Genomic DNA, 17,385 nt, shown 5'->3' with positions numbered 1-17,385 from the left:
CCTTGGACTGAAATGTGTAACCCCTGGTTCTGAAACTCTGCCCTAGGGTTAGTGAGTTGTGGGCATACTATGTTGGCACTGGAAGGCCCACACTTGTGGGCTGCCTCCAGCACATCCTCAGACTGTGGTGGTCATCGACGCAAATTCTGCATTTACATTTTGACATACATGTAACAAATTGAGATAGATAGGTTCTTGATTATCCAGGGCATCAAAGGGTATGGGGTGAAAGCTGGGGAGTGGGGATGACTGGATGAAGTGGATCAGCCCGTGATTGAATGGCAGAGCAGACTCGATGGGCCGAATGGCCTACTTCTGCTCTTAAATCTTATGGTCTTAATTAAGCTAATATTTATTTTCATCTCTTGTTCTAGATAATACCACTAGGAGCCTGTAGGCCCACACTCAAAGATTTAGGAACAGCTTCTTCCCCTCTGCCATCAGATTTCTGAACGGTCCGTGAACCCATGAACACTACATCAATATTCCCCTTTTGCACTATTTATATATTATTGTAAACTGGAGCAATTTCTTTTCATGTATGCAGTGCACTGCTCTTGCAAAACATCAAATTTCATGGCATATATCAGTGATAATCAACTTGATTCTGACTCTGACTCCAGGAGGATAGACAGCTCAGCATCAATGAGCATCGATCTAATCTGTCCCCTCTTCTAACCTCAACAGTCCATCTCTGACATCAACTGCTGAGCTTTCTCTGTGCTACCTCGAATATGGAGACCAGTTATACACTGTAATCGGGGTATAGTCTCAGTAGTCGCCAATACTTCCATACTGTCGTACTCCACACCCCTGCAAAAATGTCTACAGATGCACCTTGGAGAGCATTCTGACCGGTTGCAACACTCTCTGGCATCGAGGTGCCACTGCACAGGATCAGAAAAAGTAGGAGAAAGCTGAAAACTCAGCCAGTTCCATCATGGGCACTAGACTCTCCTGCCAGTAAACAAAATGTCCCCCCCCCCCCCAACCCCCTGTCTATTCCCCATTCTGACCTTTAACCTCTTCTCACTTGCCTGGACCGCCCAGGGTCCCCTCCTCCTTCCCTTTCTCCTATGGTGCATGCTCCTCTCCTATCAGATTCCTTCTCTTCTAGCCCTTGACCTTCCCCACTCACGAGGCATCACCCATCATCTTTCAGCTAGCCTCCACTTTTTATTCTGGCACCTCACCCATTCATTCTCAGTCCTGAAGAAAGGCCTGGGCTCGAAACGTCGACTTCCTATTCATTTCCGTAGATGCTGTCTGACCTGACCTGTCCTCCAGCATTTTGTGTGTGTTGCTTTAGATTTCCAGCATCTGCAGACTTTATACTGTTACATAGAAACATAGAAAATAGGAGTAGGCCATTCGGCCCTTCGAGCCTGCACCGCCATTTATTATGATCATGGCTGATCATCCAACTCAGAACCCCGCCCCAGCCTTCCCTCCATACCCCCTGATCCCCGTAGCCACAAGGGCCATATCTAACTCCCTCTTAAATATAGCCAATGAACTGGCCTCAACTGTTTCCTGTGGCAGAGAATTCCACAGATTCACCACTCTCTGTGTGAAGAAGTTTTTCCTAATCTCGGTCCTAAAAGGCTTCCCCTTTATCCTCAAACTGTGGCCCCTCGTTCTGGACTTCCCCAACATCGGGAACAATCTTCCTGCATCTAGCCTGTCCAATCCCTTTAGGATCTTATACGTTTCAATCAGATCCCCCCTCAATCTTCTAAATTCCAACGAGTACAAGCCCAGTTCATCCAGTCTTTCTTCATATGAAAGTCCCGCCATCCCAGGAATCAATCTGGTGAACCTTCTCTGTACTCCCCCTATGGCAAGGATGTCTTTCCTCAGATTAGGGGACCAAAACTGCACACAATACTCCAGGTGTGGTCTCACCAAGGTCTTGTACAACTGCAGTAGTACCTCCCTGCTCCTGTACTCGAATCCTCTCGCTATAAGTGTCAGCATACCATTCGCATACATGCTCAAGGAGATCTGTTTTTTTGTGAGAATGATGTAATGGTCTTTTGGAGGTCACCTGATGTGACTTTCCTGCCGATGTGAGGTCACGTGATGACATGTGCCCTGTGACTATATAACGCTTGACCCAGGTGATGCAGTTGGTTTTTGAGTTTGTAGATTTCCAGGTAGAACGTGATGTGCCTCTGTTTCTGTTGCATTTGTTTTTGTGACGCAGTTTCATTTTTAAAACGGAAGGTGCATTCTCTTACAAGATATTGTGTGTTTTTGGACTGGAGATTTGTGGCTGGAAGTGCAAATTTACTCAATTCCGACAGTTTTGAAGGGAGAGTGAAGAATTCATCGAAGTGAAGGATCGAGAGAAATTGGCATCATTTGGGCAGTTTAATAAAGGATCGACCTTATTGAGTCTTCGTTGGAGAGAAACTGCATTGAGATAACTCTTGCAAAAGGGCAACGAGTTCATGCAAAAAGGCTCTCTCTCTCTCTAAAAGGAACTTAAGGTCAGTCGACTTAAACTGTTTATTTTCGGCATCGGGAATCCTGTGGGCAGAATCAGCAGTAAAGGTGCGTCTGTGAAGAAATCCTTCTCCAGAGAAGTCACTCCCAATTGAATGTGTAAAACTGTTGGACTTTCAAAGTTATCGCTTTAAGAACTATATCTGACTGTATCGTTTTAAGAACTGTTTTCGCATTTAATGCTTTAAGAACCAGAGCCGAGTGGCGAGTTGGTGAACAGCTGCGTACCTGTTAATCTCCGGTTAAAGTTTTCCTTTGTTTGTTTTTCCTTATCGTTTATACGTGTTTAATAAATGTTTGGTTGTTTTTATAAAACCTGTCTCGATTAATATTCATTGTTGCTGGTTACGTAACAATACATGTACATGTATTTCTTAATGTAATTTATACTTTTGTTATTTATGAATTGCAATGGACTGCTACCGCAACACAACAAATTTCATGACATATGCTAGTGGTATTGAACCTGATTCTGATTTTGATTCTGGTTCTGATTCTGAAAATAATAAACACAAGGGATTCTGCAGACAGTGGAAATCCAGAGCAACACAGACAAAATTCTGAAGGAACTCCCCAGGTCAGGCAACATGAACGGAGAAGAAGTAATAGCTGACGTTTTAGGCTGAGACCCTTCATCAGAGAAGTGGAACAATCATCATCTCTGTGCCTATCTAAGAGTTGACAGAAAATGTCACATTTGATTGTATGTGTCAATGTTTCACTGTACATGTAATAAATAAAGCTAACCTTTCTTTATCAAAATTCAATATTCAAGACAGTTTACTGTTATTTACAGTACACAAGTGTAAGGAAGAACAAAATAATTGTTACTCTGGATCTGATGCAGCACAAAAAAAAGATTAAGAACATAATAATAAAAACACGGTAAATATAAATACATAAGATAGCTTATATATAGATTGATTGAATGTCCATAAAGTGACACTAGGCACAGGAGTGTCTGTACATAAGGTGATTCTGACAGGAAATGATAAAGAAGTGGTGGTTGGGGGTGCGGATGGGAGGATTATTGGATGGAGGTGTTGATCAGCCTTACTGCTTTGGGAAAGTAACTGTTTTTCCATCTGGCATGGATGCTACATTATCTCCTCCCTGATGGGAGTGGGTTGAACAGTCGATGAGCAGGGTGGGTGGGATCCTTCATGATGTTACTGGCCCTTTCCTGGCATCTTTCTAGTATACATGTCTTTTTGCAGGTATACTCTGTGTGTGTGTATGTGTGTATACACACACACACACACACACACACATATACATATATTCACTGTCCAAAAGCTCCATCAGAGGTGCAAATATTATTTGGGAAGTTTTTAGAAGAAGGATCAACTTGAAAATGAAGTGATATTAAACACAATATTTGGAAACATGAATTTGAAATTAATAATTAAGTAGGATTTTATTAAAAATAAAATAAGCAGGAAAAGGTATGATTTAATTTCTAATTGCTTTCCTTAAGTTTTGGCCAATGGGATTTGGAAAATATTTCTGAATTGTATCCAGGGTAACAGTTTATTAGAAATGAAGCGTTGCTTTTACCTGTGATTTTTCCGTTGGCCTCCAATGGTGGCTGCCAACTTACGATGACGGCTCGAGGCTTTCCTTCTCTGTTAATAACTGTCAGGTCCTTCGGGGCTGAGGTAGGAGCTATTATTGAAGTGCAAAATAGAGGAGAGGAAAGAAAGAACAGCATTATACGAACTGTGGATCACTACTGCTGAAAAATGATAATGATACTGGCAAGACCAAGTGAAATGAGTCACAATTCCCAGCAGAACACTTCTAAATACAAAGCTGTGTGTACACCTCTCCTGTTGGCACCTAATACCAGCACCAGCCAACCCAGCAGTGGGTGCGGAAAAACGCCCTGGCAGGAGTGGTGATAGAGTCAGGTACATTTAGGGGCATTCAGATACATTTAGTTAGGCACATGGATAATAGAAAAATGGAGGGCTATGTCAAAGGAAAGGGTTAGATTGATCTCTGAGTATGTTAAACGGTTGGTAAAACATTGTGGACCAATCGGTCTATACTGTGCTGTAATATTCTATAAGATCACAAGACATAGGAGCAGAACTAGGCTGTTTTGTCCATTCAGTCTGCTCTGGCACTCCATCATGGCTAATTCATTATCCCTCTCAAACCCATTCTGCTTCCTCCTTCTTATAACTTTTAATGCCCTGACTAACCAAGAACCTATTAACTTCTGCTTTAAATATACTCAATGACTTGACCTCCACAGCTGCCTGTGGCAATGACAGACATCCCACCTCTCCTGGATGTTCCGGGAGTCTCCCGCATATTAATAGTGGCTCCCTGATGCCCGCAAATTATATACAATGTCCCAGAAATCAATATTTTTGAGAGCGAGCGAGAGAGCGCAAGAGCGACCATGAGAGAGAGAGAGAGAGAGAGCGAGCGAGAGAGAGAGAGAGCGCACCATGGCAGGTTGTTCCAAAAAAAGAAAATATAAAATGCACGTCACCCCAGACTACCCTGAAGTGTACCCCTGCCTGATGACAAAATAATGACAGTGTTGCTCGCTGCACTGTTTGCAACAGTGACTTTTCTATTGCCCATGGTGGGTTAAGACTGTAAAAGACATGTTGAGGTGAGTTTAACAGGTGTCTTTCGTTCATTAGCATAGCTAACGTTATTTAAACTAGCTGGCTAGCTGCTAAGGAGCTACTTTATTGCAGACATCCCACCTCTCCCGGAAGTTCCTGGAGTCTCCCGCAAATTGATAGTGCTACCTCCCTGAAATGAGTTTTTGCAGGATGGGACGTCTGCAATGAATTCCACCAATTCATCACCCTAGAGCTAAAGAAAACCCTCTTTATCTCTCTTCTAAATGGACATCCCTCTATTCTGACGCTGTGCCCTCTGATCATACTCACTGACCATAGGCAATATTCCCTCTACATCCACTCTAGGACTTTGCAATATTTGATAGATCTCCCCTCATTCTTCTAAAGTCCAGTGAATGCAGGCCCAGAGCCATTGATGTTCTATGTTTGACTGGATTCATTTGCAAGTGTAGCAATGGTATCTTTTCACTAACGGTCAGGATCACCTATGTTGTGAACACATGCTCAGAGGCTGAAGCACTTTCCTACAGAGATGACAGAGGATCTTCTCACTAGTATGATCTACGGCCGAAATAAATTTACTCAAAATTGGGTCTGGTTTAGAGTTTAACATTAAAATGTTGCTTTTATTTTTAGCTGTGCCTCTATTGACGGCAAATGACTGAAATGTAGAAGAAGGGTACTTCCTGCCCTTTACGCTGCTGATGTTTAGTGCAGTAAGAAAGGCCCTCCATCTCTGCCTGTCCATACAGTCACACACAGATATAGAAGGATTCTTCATTGCTGTTTCCATAACAGTTTCGTTTCACCAGTCAGAGTTGTTAGCCCTGAGCTGAACCCCCGACCTGGAGGACCAGTGGACTACTCTTAGTCTGGCCTCTATCCTTTCACCTGTTTGTATGGGTGACGCTACCAAGAGTCAAAGCATAAAGCCCTGACTCCAGCCAGCATATCTCTTTGGATCATTGAGGCATTCAAGCCTCCAAACCCCATCCGAAGGTTGTAGACCTCTTGGAGGATAAGAAGGGTGGACTTCTAACAAACTGGGCCAAAATGCAGATACAATTACAATTGCCTGGGCTTGAGAGCGAAAGGCAAACTGTTCTTGTGCTCTCTGATTCCAACTTCTCAAGTTCCAGGTAAAGCTGCAACAAGGGACAACTATATTTTACATTTACATTTTGAACTGGCCATACATTTGGTGAATAAAGAGACAATTAATATTTCATGACTGAACATGAGTTTGACATACACAAAAAATGCTGGAGGAATTCATCTACGGCAGCATCTACGGTGAGGATTAAACAGTTGACGTTCCGGGCCGAGGCCCTTCATTACCCTGAGTTTGTCCAAGAAGACATACCAAGATGATTAGAACAACTGGGCTTTCCACAATTAAGACAGTTTGCAAAGACTCACCAGCCTCATATGTTGTAGCATGTGCTGTCATGCTCCACGTGCTCGACCTCCGACCTTTGGTCACCATGATCGAAAACTCATACATGGTATTGGGTTTGAGATTCGTTACCGTGTGACTCAACGTTGTCGCCTCAGTGGACTGCACAACAAAAGGACAGAAAACCGGTTAATGACTACCAGTAAAGAAGGTGGAATCCATTGACAAAAGTTAATACAGGCTACTCTGCATTATGACCATTCAATGAACAGAAATTTGCCTTTACAGAATGCACAAATTATTAACATATGGGTGAATTTAAGGTTTGTATATGGCGATGTATATGTACAATGATAACAAATTTACATAGAACTTTAGAACTTCGAAATTTCATGCTCATGGAATTTGTATTCAGTGGCCACTTTTTAATTAGGCACACATTGCTGCTCGTTAATGCAAATATCAAACCAACCAATCATGTAGCAGCAACTCAATGCATAAAAGAACGTGGACCTAGTTAGGAGGTTCAATTGTTGTTCAGACCAAACATCAGAATGGAGAAGAAATGTTATCAAGGTGACTTTGACTGTGGAATCATTGCTGGTGCCAGACAGTGTGGCTTGAGGATCTCAGAAACTGCTGACCTCCTGGGATTTTCATGCACAACAGTTTCTAGAGTCCACAGAGAATGATGTGCAAAACAAAAAAAAAAGCATCCGTTGAGCAGCAGTTCTGTGGGCAAAATTGCCTTGAAAATGAGAGAGGTCAGAAGAGGATGGCTAGAGTGTTTCAAGCTGATAGGAAGGCAACTCAAATAACCATGCATTTAAACAGTCATGTGCTTAACAGCATCTTTGAACACAACGCACACTGAACCTTGAAGTGGATGGGCTTTCGCAGCAGAAAACCATCAACATACACTCATTTGCCACTTCACTGAGTACAGGAGTATCTTTTGATGTACGATGTATCACATGTACTTCAAAGCATATAGTGAAAGGCGTCAGTTGTGTTAACAACCAACACACCTGAGAGTGTGCTGATGGCAGCCCACAAGTATAACCAAGTCAGCACCTATTATACCGCAACTTGGGTTGCGGGGGTAGAGATATGTGTCTACTGAAGGAAGTGTAAGGTACTCCTTCCCTCAGCTAGCCTGCAGGTCACCTTTGGGCAACTGAGACCAGAGCACAAAGAAATTCATGTTCTGCAGGTAATTAACTTTTAAGCAAGTCCTGCTGGTACACCAGTTGAGTGTGATCAACAGTACAGACCACCATGAATGTTAGATTCTCTACCTGTATATTATGCATGTCATAACACTGGAGTTCTGGGTTGGAGAACTGTCTGCGGGCGCATGTGTGAGAGGGAAGAATGGGGCTTGTCTTGTTGTTGTGTTGTTATTGGTGTTGTTTTTGTTGTTCTGTAACCACTGGAATGTATGGTGACACTTGTGGGCTACCCCCTAGAACATCCTTGCATTATATTGGTTGTTAGCACAAATGCCGCATTTCACTGTATGTTTTGATGTACATGTGATAAATAATTTGTGCACGGAAGGATAGCATAACTGTATTACAATGCCAGAAATCCGGGTTCAATTCCATCTGTAAGGGGTTGGCATGTTCTCTCCTTGACCACGTGGGTTTCCTCCGGGTGCTCTGGTTTCCTCCACATTCCAAAGACATACGGTTTCGTAGGTTAGTTGGTCACATGGGGTTAATTGGGCAGTGTGGGATCATTGGGCCAGCAGGGCCTGTCACCGTGCTCTATCTCCAAATAAAATAAAAGAAGTGAATCTGACTCTAACAGGAATACATTTATCTGACAAGACACCAGAATGGTTTCTTTATCTCACTCCCTTCCTCCACAATGGAAACTAATTACTGTGAATTAAAGGAAAAAGCAAAAAATTTTTAACTTCAATCTTCAAGCTAGCTCTTAGGGTATTTATGAGAATAACATACATAAGAGATTCTGCAGATATTGGAAACTCATACAAATTGCTGGAAGAACTCGGCAGGACAGACAGCACCGATGGAAATAGTCATATTTTGGTCCGAGACCCTTCAGCAGGATATCAAAGGTTAGATTTCATGATATATGCCAGTGATGATAAACCTGATTCTGATTCTAGGATTATCTTCTCAGCATCTATGAGAATCAGCCCCGTCTATTCCATTTGGACTGATGAAGGGTCTCAGTCTGAAACTCTGAATGTTTATTCCTCTGCAATATACTTCCCAAGCTGGGATCCACGGTCCTTTTGCTTAATGGTATCAATCCATGGCATAAAAGCAGTTGAGAGCTCCTGTGCTGCCTGACCAGCTGAGGTCCTCCAGCATTCTGTGTGTTACCCTTTAGCTCCTAAAATGTTTCTTGTCAGCAACAGAATCAGAATGAGAATCAGGTTATCAGGTTCAACATCCATATGTCAACAATCAATATGTCAACATAGTGACATATGTTCTGAAATTTTTTGTTTTACGGTAGCAGTACAGTGTACTCGATTAAAAAATTACTAAATGTTACAAAAAGAACTATATAAAAAAAAAGCAGTTGACATTTTGGTCTGAGACCCTTCATTATGACTGAGTTCCTCCAGCATTTCGTGCATGTTGCTTTAGATTTCCAGCATCTGAACGATCTCTTCTATTTCAGATTTTTTTGGTTTTGTTTTTATTTCTGTGACACCCATACTTCGTTGATGAATTAATGGAGTGAGGATTTGGCGGAGTAATCATTCCTGCAGCGCAAGTGAAGGTTACCTTTCATCGAATAGAGATCGAACGTTTAAACTTGGTGATGTTATTGTAGTGTTTCCTCAGCTCTACAGTGATGACGTGAACCCAAGGGAAAAACAATGAGAAAACTGATCTACAGATGTGAAAAACTGCAGCTTTAGACAGAGGACATGCTGGAATTCAGAGCACAAACTCAAAATGCTGGAGGGACTCTGCAGGTCAGGTAGCATCTATGGAGAGGAATAAACAGTAGATGTTTCACGTTGAGACCCTTGGCCCCATAGATGCTGCCTGTTGAGTTCCTCCAGAATTTTGTGTGCGTGCGTGTTGTATAAGAATTATAGGCTGTAAGGAAATATGAACCAACACTTACTTTGTACTTGGCATTGGCTGAGTAGCTTGTTCTCCATCGAATGGTATAAAAGCGGGTGTCTGATGTTACCTTCTGGTTCTTGGGCACGGCGTTGTCCGCCCAGCTGACTCTGACAGAGTCATGACTGACTGCAACCGCTTGGACACCTACGGGTGGTAGCATGGGGGTGGAGGTGTCTGGGACTGAGGTGGGGAGGTCATCGAACAAATGAAATAAATCAACATCTAAGGGATCGAGAGGGTCTGGGACATGACAGTAAACAAAACCATGCATCGAGGAGCAGAGAAACAGAAAACAGTGCCAATATACAAGAAGTGAAAAATACAAAATAAAATGGTATGAAATGAAAGAGAAAATTATGAAAAAATATCATGTTAATTCATTAACGCATCAAAATACCAGGATCAGCAAACATGTGATTAATCCAATTTTGATGAATAATGGGGCAACCTTTCATGAATTCATGTGAAAGCCATCTGTGTTTCTAACATGAATAATAAGCGTATATGTGTCCTGATAAAGGGTTTCAGTCTGAAATGTCATTTCCTTACTCCTCTACATAGATGCTGCCTCCAGTATTTTGTGTGTGTTACTCTTGATTTCGCTAACTTCCAGTAGTTTTTCCTGTTCCACCTTCCCTCTTCGTCCATTCCACTCTGGCTTCCCTTTGACCTCTTTTCTTCTCCTCATTTGACTATCATCTCCCCCCTTGTGGCTCTCCTCCTTCCCTTTCTCCCATGCTCCATTCTCCTCTCCAGTCAAACTCCTTCTTCTTCAGCCCTTCACCTCTTCTACCCATCACCTCCCTAGTTCTCACTTCAACCCCCACCTCCCCCATTCAGCTGGCTTCACTTATCAACTTCTAGCTTGTCCTCTTTCACTCCCCCCCACCCCCCACCATTTTATTCTGGCTTCTCCTCCTGTCTTTTCCAGTGCTGATGAAGAATCTCAGTCCAAAACGTCCCCTGTTTATTCATTTCCATGGAAGTTGCCTGACCTGCTGAGTTCCTCCAGCATTTTATGTGCGTGTTGCTAAGAATTTGTACTGATACAGTGGTTTTAACCATGCATGCATTCCCAAAATATGTTATAAATGTTGTCTCATTAATAGATGATGGTGAACCACAACAGGAGATAAAAGTGCTGATGACCTGAAGTTTGATTCAGGCATTAGGCCTCATAACATTGCAGAGGAAGAAAGAGATGTTGCTGAGGATGAGATCTTCCGTATGGAAATTTAGTCTGTACTTATTTAATCTGCTAACATTTTGTAGGTTTTGTTTAAGATCTCCATCTCTCCTTTCATACACCCCTACCTCTTGCCCTGTCCAGATCCCACATGATCCACGGGATCTGGATAGGGCCAGAAGTGGGAATGCATGAAAGAAGATATGGAGATCTTGAGTAATACACAGAAAATGCTGCCGGAACTCAGCAATTCAGACAGCATCCATGGAGGGGACTGGAGATCTTGACCATTCAAATATCTTAGTTTGCAGATTCACAAGTGCAATAAGCCAGTTGAGTTTTGATTTACCAACTTAGTTTTCCAATGAGTTTCTGACAGGGGAAGAAGAAACAAAGGGACTCTTGGAGAATGGAATGAATTGAAGGGATAATTGCACTATGAAGCTAATGGAGCAATTAGCTGAGACTACCAGAATTATCTGAGGTAGTAAGTGTGGTAAGGAAGGGACGACAGAGAGAAATACTTGGGCAAAGAGACAAACACAAAGGAATTTAACAAAAAAGTTCAAAACAAAGAACTCTGCAATTTAGCAATAATATGATAATACCCAAATTCAAGAAATTACAGCAAAAGACATTAATTTTATTCCAGTCACCCTGTTAAGAAGAAAGTGAAACAATTATTCTTTGCTCATTCCTTTCAATCTACTTATTTAAGAAAATGCAAACATGGAATGACAAAGTAATTGCAATCTTGTTGGGATCATCCACTGTATCCAATGCTCCCTACGTGGCTTCCTCATCACTGGGGAGACCTGCCTCCATCCTCTACAAAAGGTGCGATTTCCCAATGGCCACTCATTTCATTTCCAACATGTCGATCCATGTCCTACACTATGGTCATGACGTAGACTTTGGAGGAGCAACAACTTATGTTCTGTCTGGGAAGCCTCCAAACTGATGGCATGAACATTGATTTCTCTAACTTGTGGTAATCAGAATCAGGTTTAATATCACTAGCATATATTGTAAAATTTGTTGTTATGCAGCAGCAGTACATTGCAATACATAATAATAAAAACTGTACTTTACAGTAAATATATATATATATTTAAAAAGTTAAATCAACCAAGTTGTGGCAAAAGAGAAAGAAAGTAGTGAGGTAGTGTTCAAGGGTACATTCACAGGGGCAGAGGGGAAGAATTTATTCCTGAATCATTGAGTGTGGGTCTTCAGGCTCCTGTACCTTCTCCCTAACAGTACCAATCAGAAGAGGACCTGTCCTAGGTGATGGGGTCCTTAACGAAGGATGTCTTAATTATAAATTACTCCCTTCACTCCTCCCTTTTCTCACTTTTTCCATCCTGCAATTAGCTCCCCTCTTCGCACCTGCCAATCACCTCCCTCTGGTACCTCTCCACCTTCCCTTTCTCCAATGATTCACTCACTTCTCAGATTCCTCCTTCAGCCCTTAACCTTTACCTTTACAACATATGACCTCCCAGTTTCTTGCTTCATCCCCCCACCCAAAAATCTGTCTTCACCAATCACCTTCGAGCCTGTCCTCTTTCCCCTCCTCCTAACTTCTTATTCCGGCTTCTTCCCCATTCCCTTCCAGTCCTCATGAAGCGTCTTGGCCTGAAATGCCACCTGTTTATTCCTCTCCGCAGATGCTGCCTCCAGCATTTTGTGGCAGTTGCTCTGGTTTTCCAGCATCTGCAGAATCTCTTGTACTTACATTGTTTTTTTGTTCTGGTTTCCATTGGGATTGGATTGTATAGATTGAATTGGATTCTGTTTTTTAAAGCAAAATGTCTGATATGAAGCAGGCCAGGCAACAACTTTGGACAGATGAACAAAGGGATTTGGCAGATGCAGGAAATCCACAGCATTAGAGATGGTGCAGAGGAAATTTACCAAGATGCTGTGTACGCCAGAGGACATCTCTTCTGAAGATAGGTTGAGTGAGCTGGTGTTTTTCTCCTTAGAGTGAAGAAGAATGAGGAGTGATTTGATAGAGGTGTACAAAATGATAAGAGGCATAAATTGAGCGGACAGCTGAAAACTTTTTCCCAGAGCAAAAATGGCTAATATAGGAAGCATAAATTTAAGGTGGAGATACATCTCTACCAAAGGAGGTGCAAGGCATTCCTTCCCTTTACTAGCCTGCAGGTCATCCTTGAGCAAGGTGTAGCGCCTGATTAGCCCCCATTCAGGGTCACGTGAAGCCATGGAAGCAGGCGGTGGATGGCTGGCTGTATGAGCACCAGGTGATTAAAGGATGAATGAACGAGTGATAATTGTAAGGAAAGTATAGGGGGATAGCAGAGCTAGGTTTATACACAGAGAGTGGTGAGTGCATGGAGTATTCTTCCCAAGGTGTTAGCAGAAGCAGGTACATTAAGAAATTCATAGTTTGGCACATGGATGATAGAAAAATGGAGGACTATGTAGGAGGGAAAGGTTAGTAAGATTTTTAACTACGTAAAAGGTCAGCACAACGTTCCACGTTTATTTTTAACACACACAAACTGCTGGAGGAACTCAGCAGGTCAAGAAGCATCTATGGAGAGGGATAAACGGTTGGAGATTTGGGCCGGGACCCCTCATTATTGTACTGAAGCAAGAACTTTTGAGAGCAATACGGCTGACTCCACTCTGTTCTCGAATCTCCTTGTGGAACCTTCTTATCATGTCTTCCATTTTCTTTGGCTGTGAATTCTCCTTGGTCATAGTCCACAGGACCCTTACTGATGTCTATTCCATTTCCCTGACACCTTACCCAGAACAAGGATAGGGCTTTCTTTGTTTTCACCCACTGTCCCACCACCCTACAGTTTCAACGTATCATCCACCATGTTTTTGCCACCTTTAATGCAAAGAGAAAGTCTAAGGTAGTCTAAGGTAGTGGGCTCGGTCCAGTACATCTCTGGTGAAGCCCTCCCAACCATTGAGCACATCTACATGAAACGTTGTCATAGAAAAGCAGCATCCATCATCAAGATCCTCATCACCCAGGCCATGCTCTTTTCTTGCTAATGACATCAGGTAAAAGGTACAAGTGTTTCAGGGCTCACACCACCAGGTTCAAGAACAGTTACTACCCCTCAACCAACAGGCTCTTGAACATGGAGTTAACTACTATACTCATTCTATTTCTGGTGTTCCCACAACTGATGATCTCACTTTAAGGACTCTTTATCTAATTATTTCATGCTTTTGTTATTTATTGCAATTTATTTATATTTGCATTTTCACAGTTTGTATCTTCTATGCTCCTGTTCTTTCATTGATCTTGTTTACAGTTACTGTTCTATAGACTTGTTGAGTATGACCACAAGAAAATAAATCCCAGGGTTGTATGTGATGACATGTATGTACTCTGACAATAAATTTTACTCCGACTTTAAAGAAGATGAGTTGAGTGAAGCAGAGCTTTTCAGTTTGGAGTGAAAGAGGATGAGAGGTGATTTGATATAGGTGTACACGAGGATAAGAGGCATTAACTGAGTAGAGCCAGTGACCTTTTCCCAGGGTGAAAACAGCTAATACAAGGAGGCATAACTTTAAGGTGATTTTAGGAATGTGTAAGGGGTATGTCAGAGGTAAATTTTAAGTTCTTTTGAAGAATTGAGCATGAGAGCCCTGACATGACGTTGCAGCTCTATAAAACACTGGATAGACCATACTTGGAGTGTTCATTTCTGGTTGCCTCATTATAGGAAGGATGTTGCTTTCAAGGGGGTGCAGAGGAGATTTACTAGGGCGTTGGCTGGATTAGAGAGTATGTCTTATGAGGATAAGTTAAGCAAACTGGGGCTTTGGAGCACATGAGGAATGGGGGGTGGGGGTGGTGACTTGATAGAGTTGTACAAGATAGAGTGAGAGGACAGTCAGACTTTTTCCGCAGTAGAAATGGCTAGTATGAGGGGACACAATTTTAAGATGATTGGAGGGAAATATGGGGGCGGGGATAGCAGAGGTAGATATTTTACACAGAGAGTGGTGGGTGTGTGGAATGCACGGATAGAGGTAATGTAGTTACAATTAGGGGCATTAAAGAAACTCTTAGACAGTCACATGGACAATAGAAAAATGGAGAGCTTTGTAGGAAGGAAGGATTAGATTGATCTTAGAGTGGGTTATAAGGTGGTAGGCCAAAGAGTGTCTACTCTGTTGTAATGTTTTATGTTCTGTGCTTAATTCCAGTTTAATGCATCATCTGAATTTAAGTTCAAACTAAACCCATATTTCTTAGTCTTTAGTCTGGGTTTCAAGAGCACTGGTCCAGTAACTTCACCGCTGCTCTGTGCACACAATGTTCTTGTCAGAAAATTGCAAGGTTACTTATCTTTATATCAGTTCCACACTTTAAATCATTATTGATTAAAAACAACTTGATCTTTGCATACGACTTCTGTCATAAAATATTCACTAACAATGATTAATTATGCTGCCTGTTTCACAGTCTAGTGTGTAAAACAGTTGGACTCACTCTCAGGTAGAATGTTAGAGTCACAGACTCATAGAGCACTACAACACAGAAGCAGGTCCTTCGGCCCATCAAGTCCACACTAAACTGTTATTCTGACTAGAATGTCAGAGTCACTACAGCACAGAAACCAGCCCTTCAGCCCATCTAGTTCATGCCAAACTGTTATTCTGACTAGTTCCATCAACCAGCGCCTGGACCATAGCCCTCCATACCATTCCCATCCATTCCTCCATATACTTGTCTAGTAGTCTCTTAAACTTCACTAGTGTATCTGCCTCCACCACTGACTCAGGCAGTGCATTCCACGCACCAACCACTCTGAGTAAAAAACCTTCCTCTAATATCCCCCTTCAACTTCCCATCCCTTACCTTAAAGCCATGTCCTCTTGTATTGAGCAGTGGTGCCCTGGGGGAGAGGCGCTGGCTATCCACTCTATCTATTCCTCTTATTATCTTGTACACCTCTATCATGTCTCCTCTCATCCTCCTTCTCTCCAAAGAGTAAAGCCCTAGGTCCCTTAATCTCTGATCATAATGCATACTCTCTAAACCAGGCAGCATCCTGGTAAATCTCCTCTGTACCCTTTCCAATGCTTCCACATCCTTCCTATAGTGAGGTGACCAGAACTGGACACAGTACTCCAAGTGTGGCCTAACCAGAGTTTTATAGAGCTGCATCATTACATTGCGACTCTTAAGCTCTATCCCTCGATTGATGAAAGCTGACACCCCATAAGCTTTCTTAACTACCCTATCCACCTGTGAGGCAACTTTCAGGGATCTGTGGACATGTACCCCGAGATCCCTCTGCTCCTCCACACTACCAAGTATCCTGCCATTTACTTTGTACTCTGCCTTGGAGTTTGTCCTTCCAAAGTGTGCCACCTCACATTTCTCCAGGTTGAACTCCATCTGCCACTTCTCAGCCCACTTCTGCATCCTATCAATGTCTCTCTGCAATCTTTGACAATCCTCTACACTATCTACAACACTACCAACCTTTGTGTCATCTGCAAACTTGCCAACCCACCCTTCTTCCCCCACATCCAGGTCGTTAATAAAAATCACGAAAAGTAGAGGTCCTAGAACAGACCCTTGTGGGACACCACTAGTCACAATCCTCCAATCTGAATGTACTCCCTCCACCACCACCCTCTGTCTTCTGCAGGCAAGCCAATTCTGAATCCACCTGGCCAAACTTCCCTGTATCCCATGCCTTCTGACTTTCTGAATAAGCTTACCGTGTGGAACCTTGTCAAATGCCTTACTAAAATCCATATAGATCACATCCACCGCACTACCCTCATCTATATCCCTGGTCGCCTCCTCAAAGAACTCTATCAGGCTTGTTAGACACGATCTGCCCTTCACAAAGCCATGCTGACTGTCCCTGATCAGACCATGATTCTCTAAATGCCCATAGGTCCTATCTCTAAGGATCTTTTCCAACAGCTTTCCCACCACAGACGTAAGGCTCACTGGTCTATAATTACCCGGACTATCCCTACTACCTTTTTTGAACAAGGGGACAACATTCGACTCCCTCCAATCCTCCGGTACCATTCCCGGGAACTACAAGGACATAAAGATCCTAGCCAGAGGCTCAGCAATCTCTTCCCTCACCTTGTGGAGTAGCCTGGGGAATATTCCGTCAGGCCCCGGGGACTTATCCGTCCTAATGTATTTTAACAACTCCAACACCTCCTCTCCCTTAATATCAACATGCTCCAGAACATCAACCTCACTCATATTGTCCTCACCGTCATCAAGTTCCCTCTCATTGGTGAATACCGAAGAGAAGTATTCATTGAGGACCTCGCTCACTTCCACAGCCTCTAGGCACATCTTCCCACCTTTATCTCTAATCGGTCCTACCTTCACTCCTGTCATCCTTTTTTTTCTTCACATAATTGAAGAATGCTTTGGGGTTTTCCTTTACCCCACTCACCAAGGCCTTCTCATGCCCCCTTCTTGCTCTTCTCAGCCTTTTCTTAAGCTCCTTTCTTGCTTCCCTATATTCCTCAATAGACCCATTTGATCCTTGCTTCCTAAACCTCATGTATGCTGCCTTCTTC

The 17,385-nt window shown here is 42.7% G+C and overlaps 1 protein-coding gene across 1 annotated transcript in view; it reads right to left on the bottom strand.

The window, feature by feature from the left end:
- Positions 1-17,385, bottom strand: part of dcc (DCC netrin 1 receptor) — a 1,002,879-nt gene that overhangs the window by 156,137 nt on the left and 829,357 nt on the right. The window contains exons 17-19 of the mRNA XM_072252112.1: positions 9,628-9,809; positions 6,534-6,672; positions 4,066-4,173 (exon numbers count right to left, since the gene is read on the bottom strand). Coding sequence (XP_072108213.1) covers positions 4,066-4,173; positions 6,534-6,672; positions 9,628-9,809 — 429 coding nt within the window. The remainder of the gene's footprint in view (positions 1-4,065; positions 4,174-6,533; positions 6,673-9,627; positions 9,810-17,385) is intronic.

The sequence above is a fragment of the Mobula birostris genome, chromosome 3 (assembly GCF_030028105.1).
Source record: "Mobula birostris isolate sMobBir1 chromosome 3, sMobBir1.hap1, whole genome shotgun sequence".
NCBI lineage: Eukaryota > Metazoa > Chordata > Chondrichthyes > Myliobatiformes > Myliobatidae > Mobula > Mobula birostris.
Note: the sequence above shows the minus strand (reverse complement) of the source record. Positions and strands in the feature narration are given on the sequence as shown.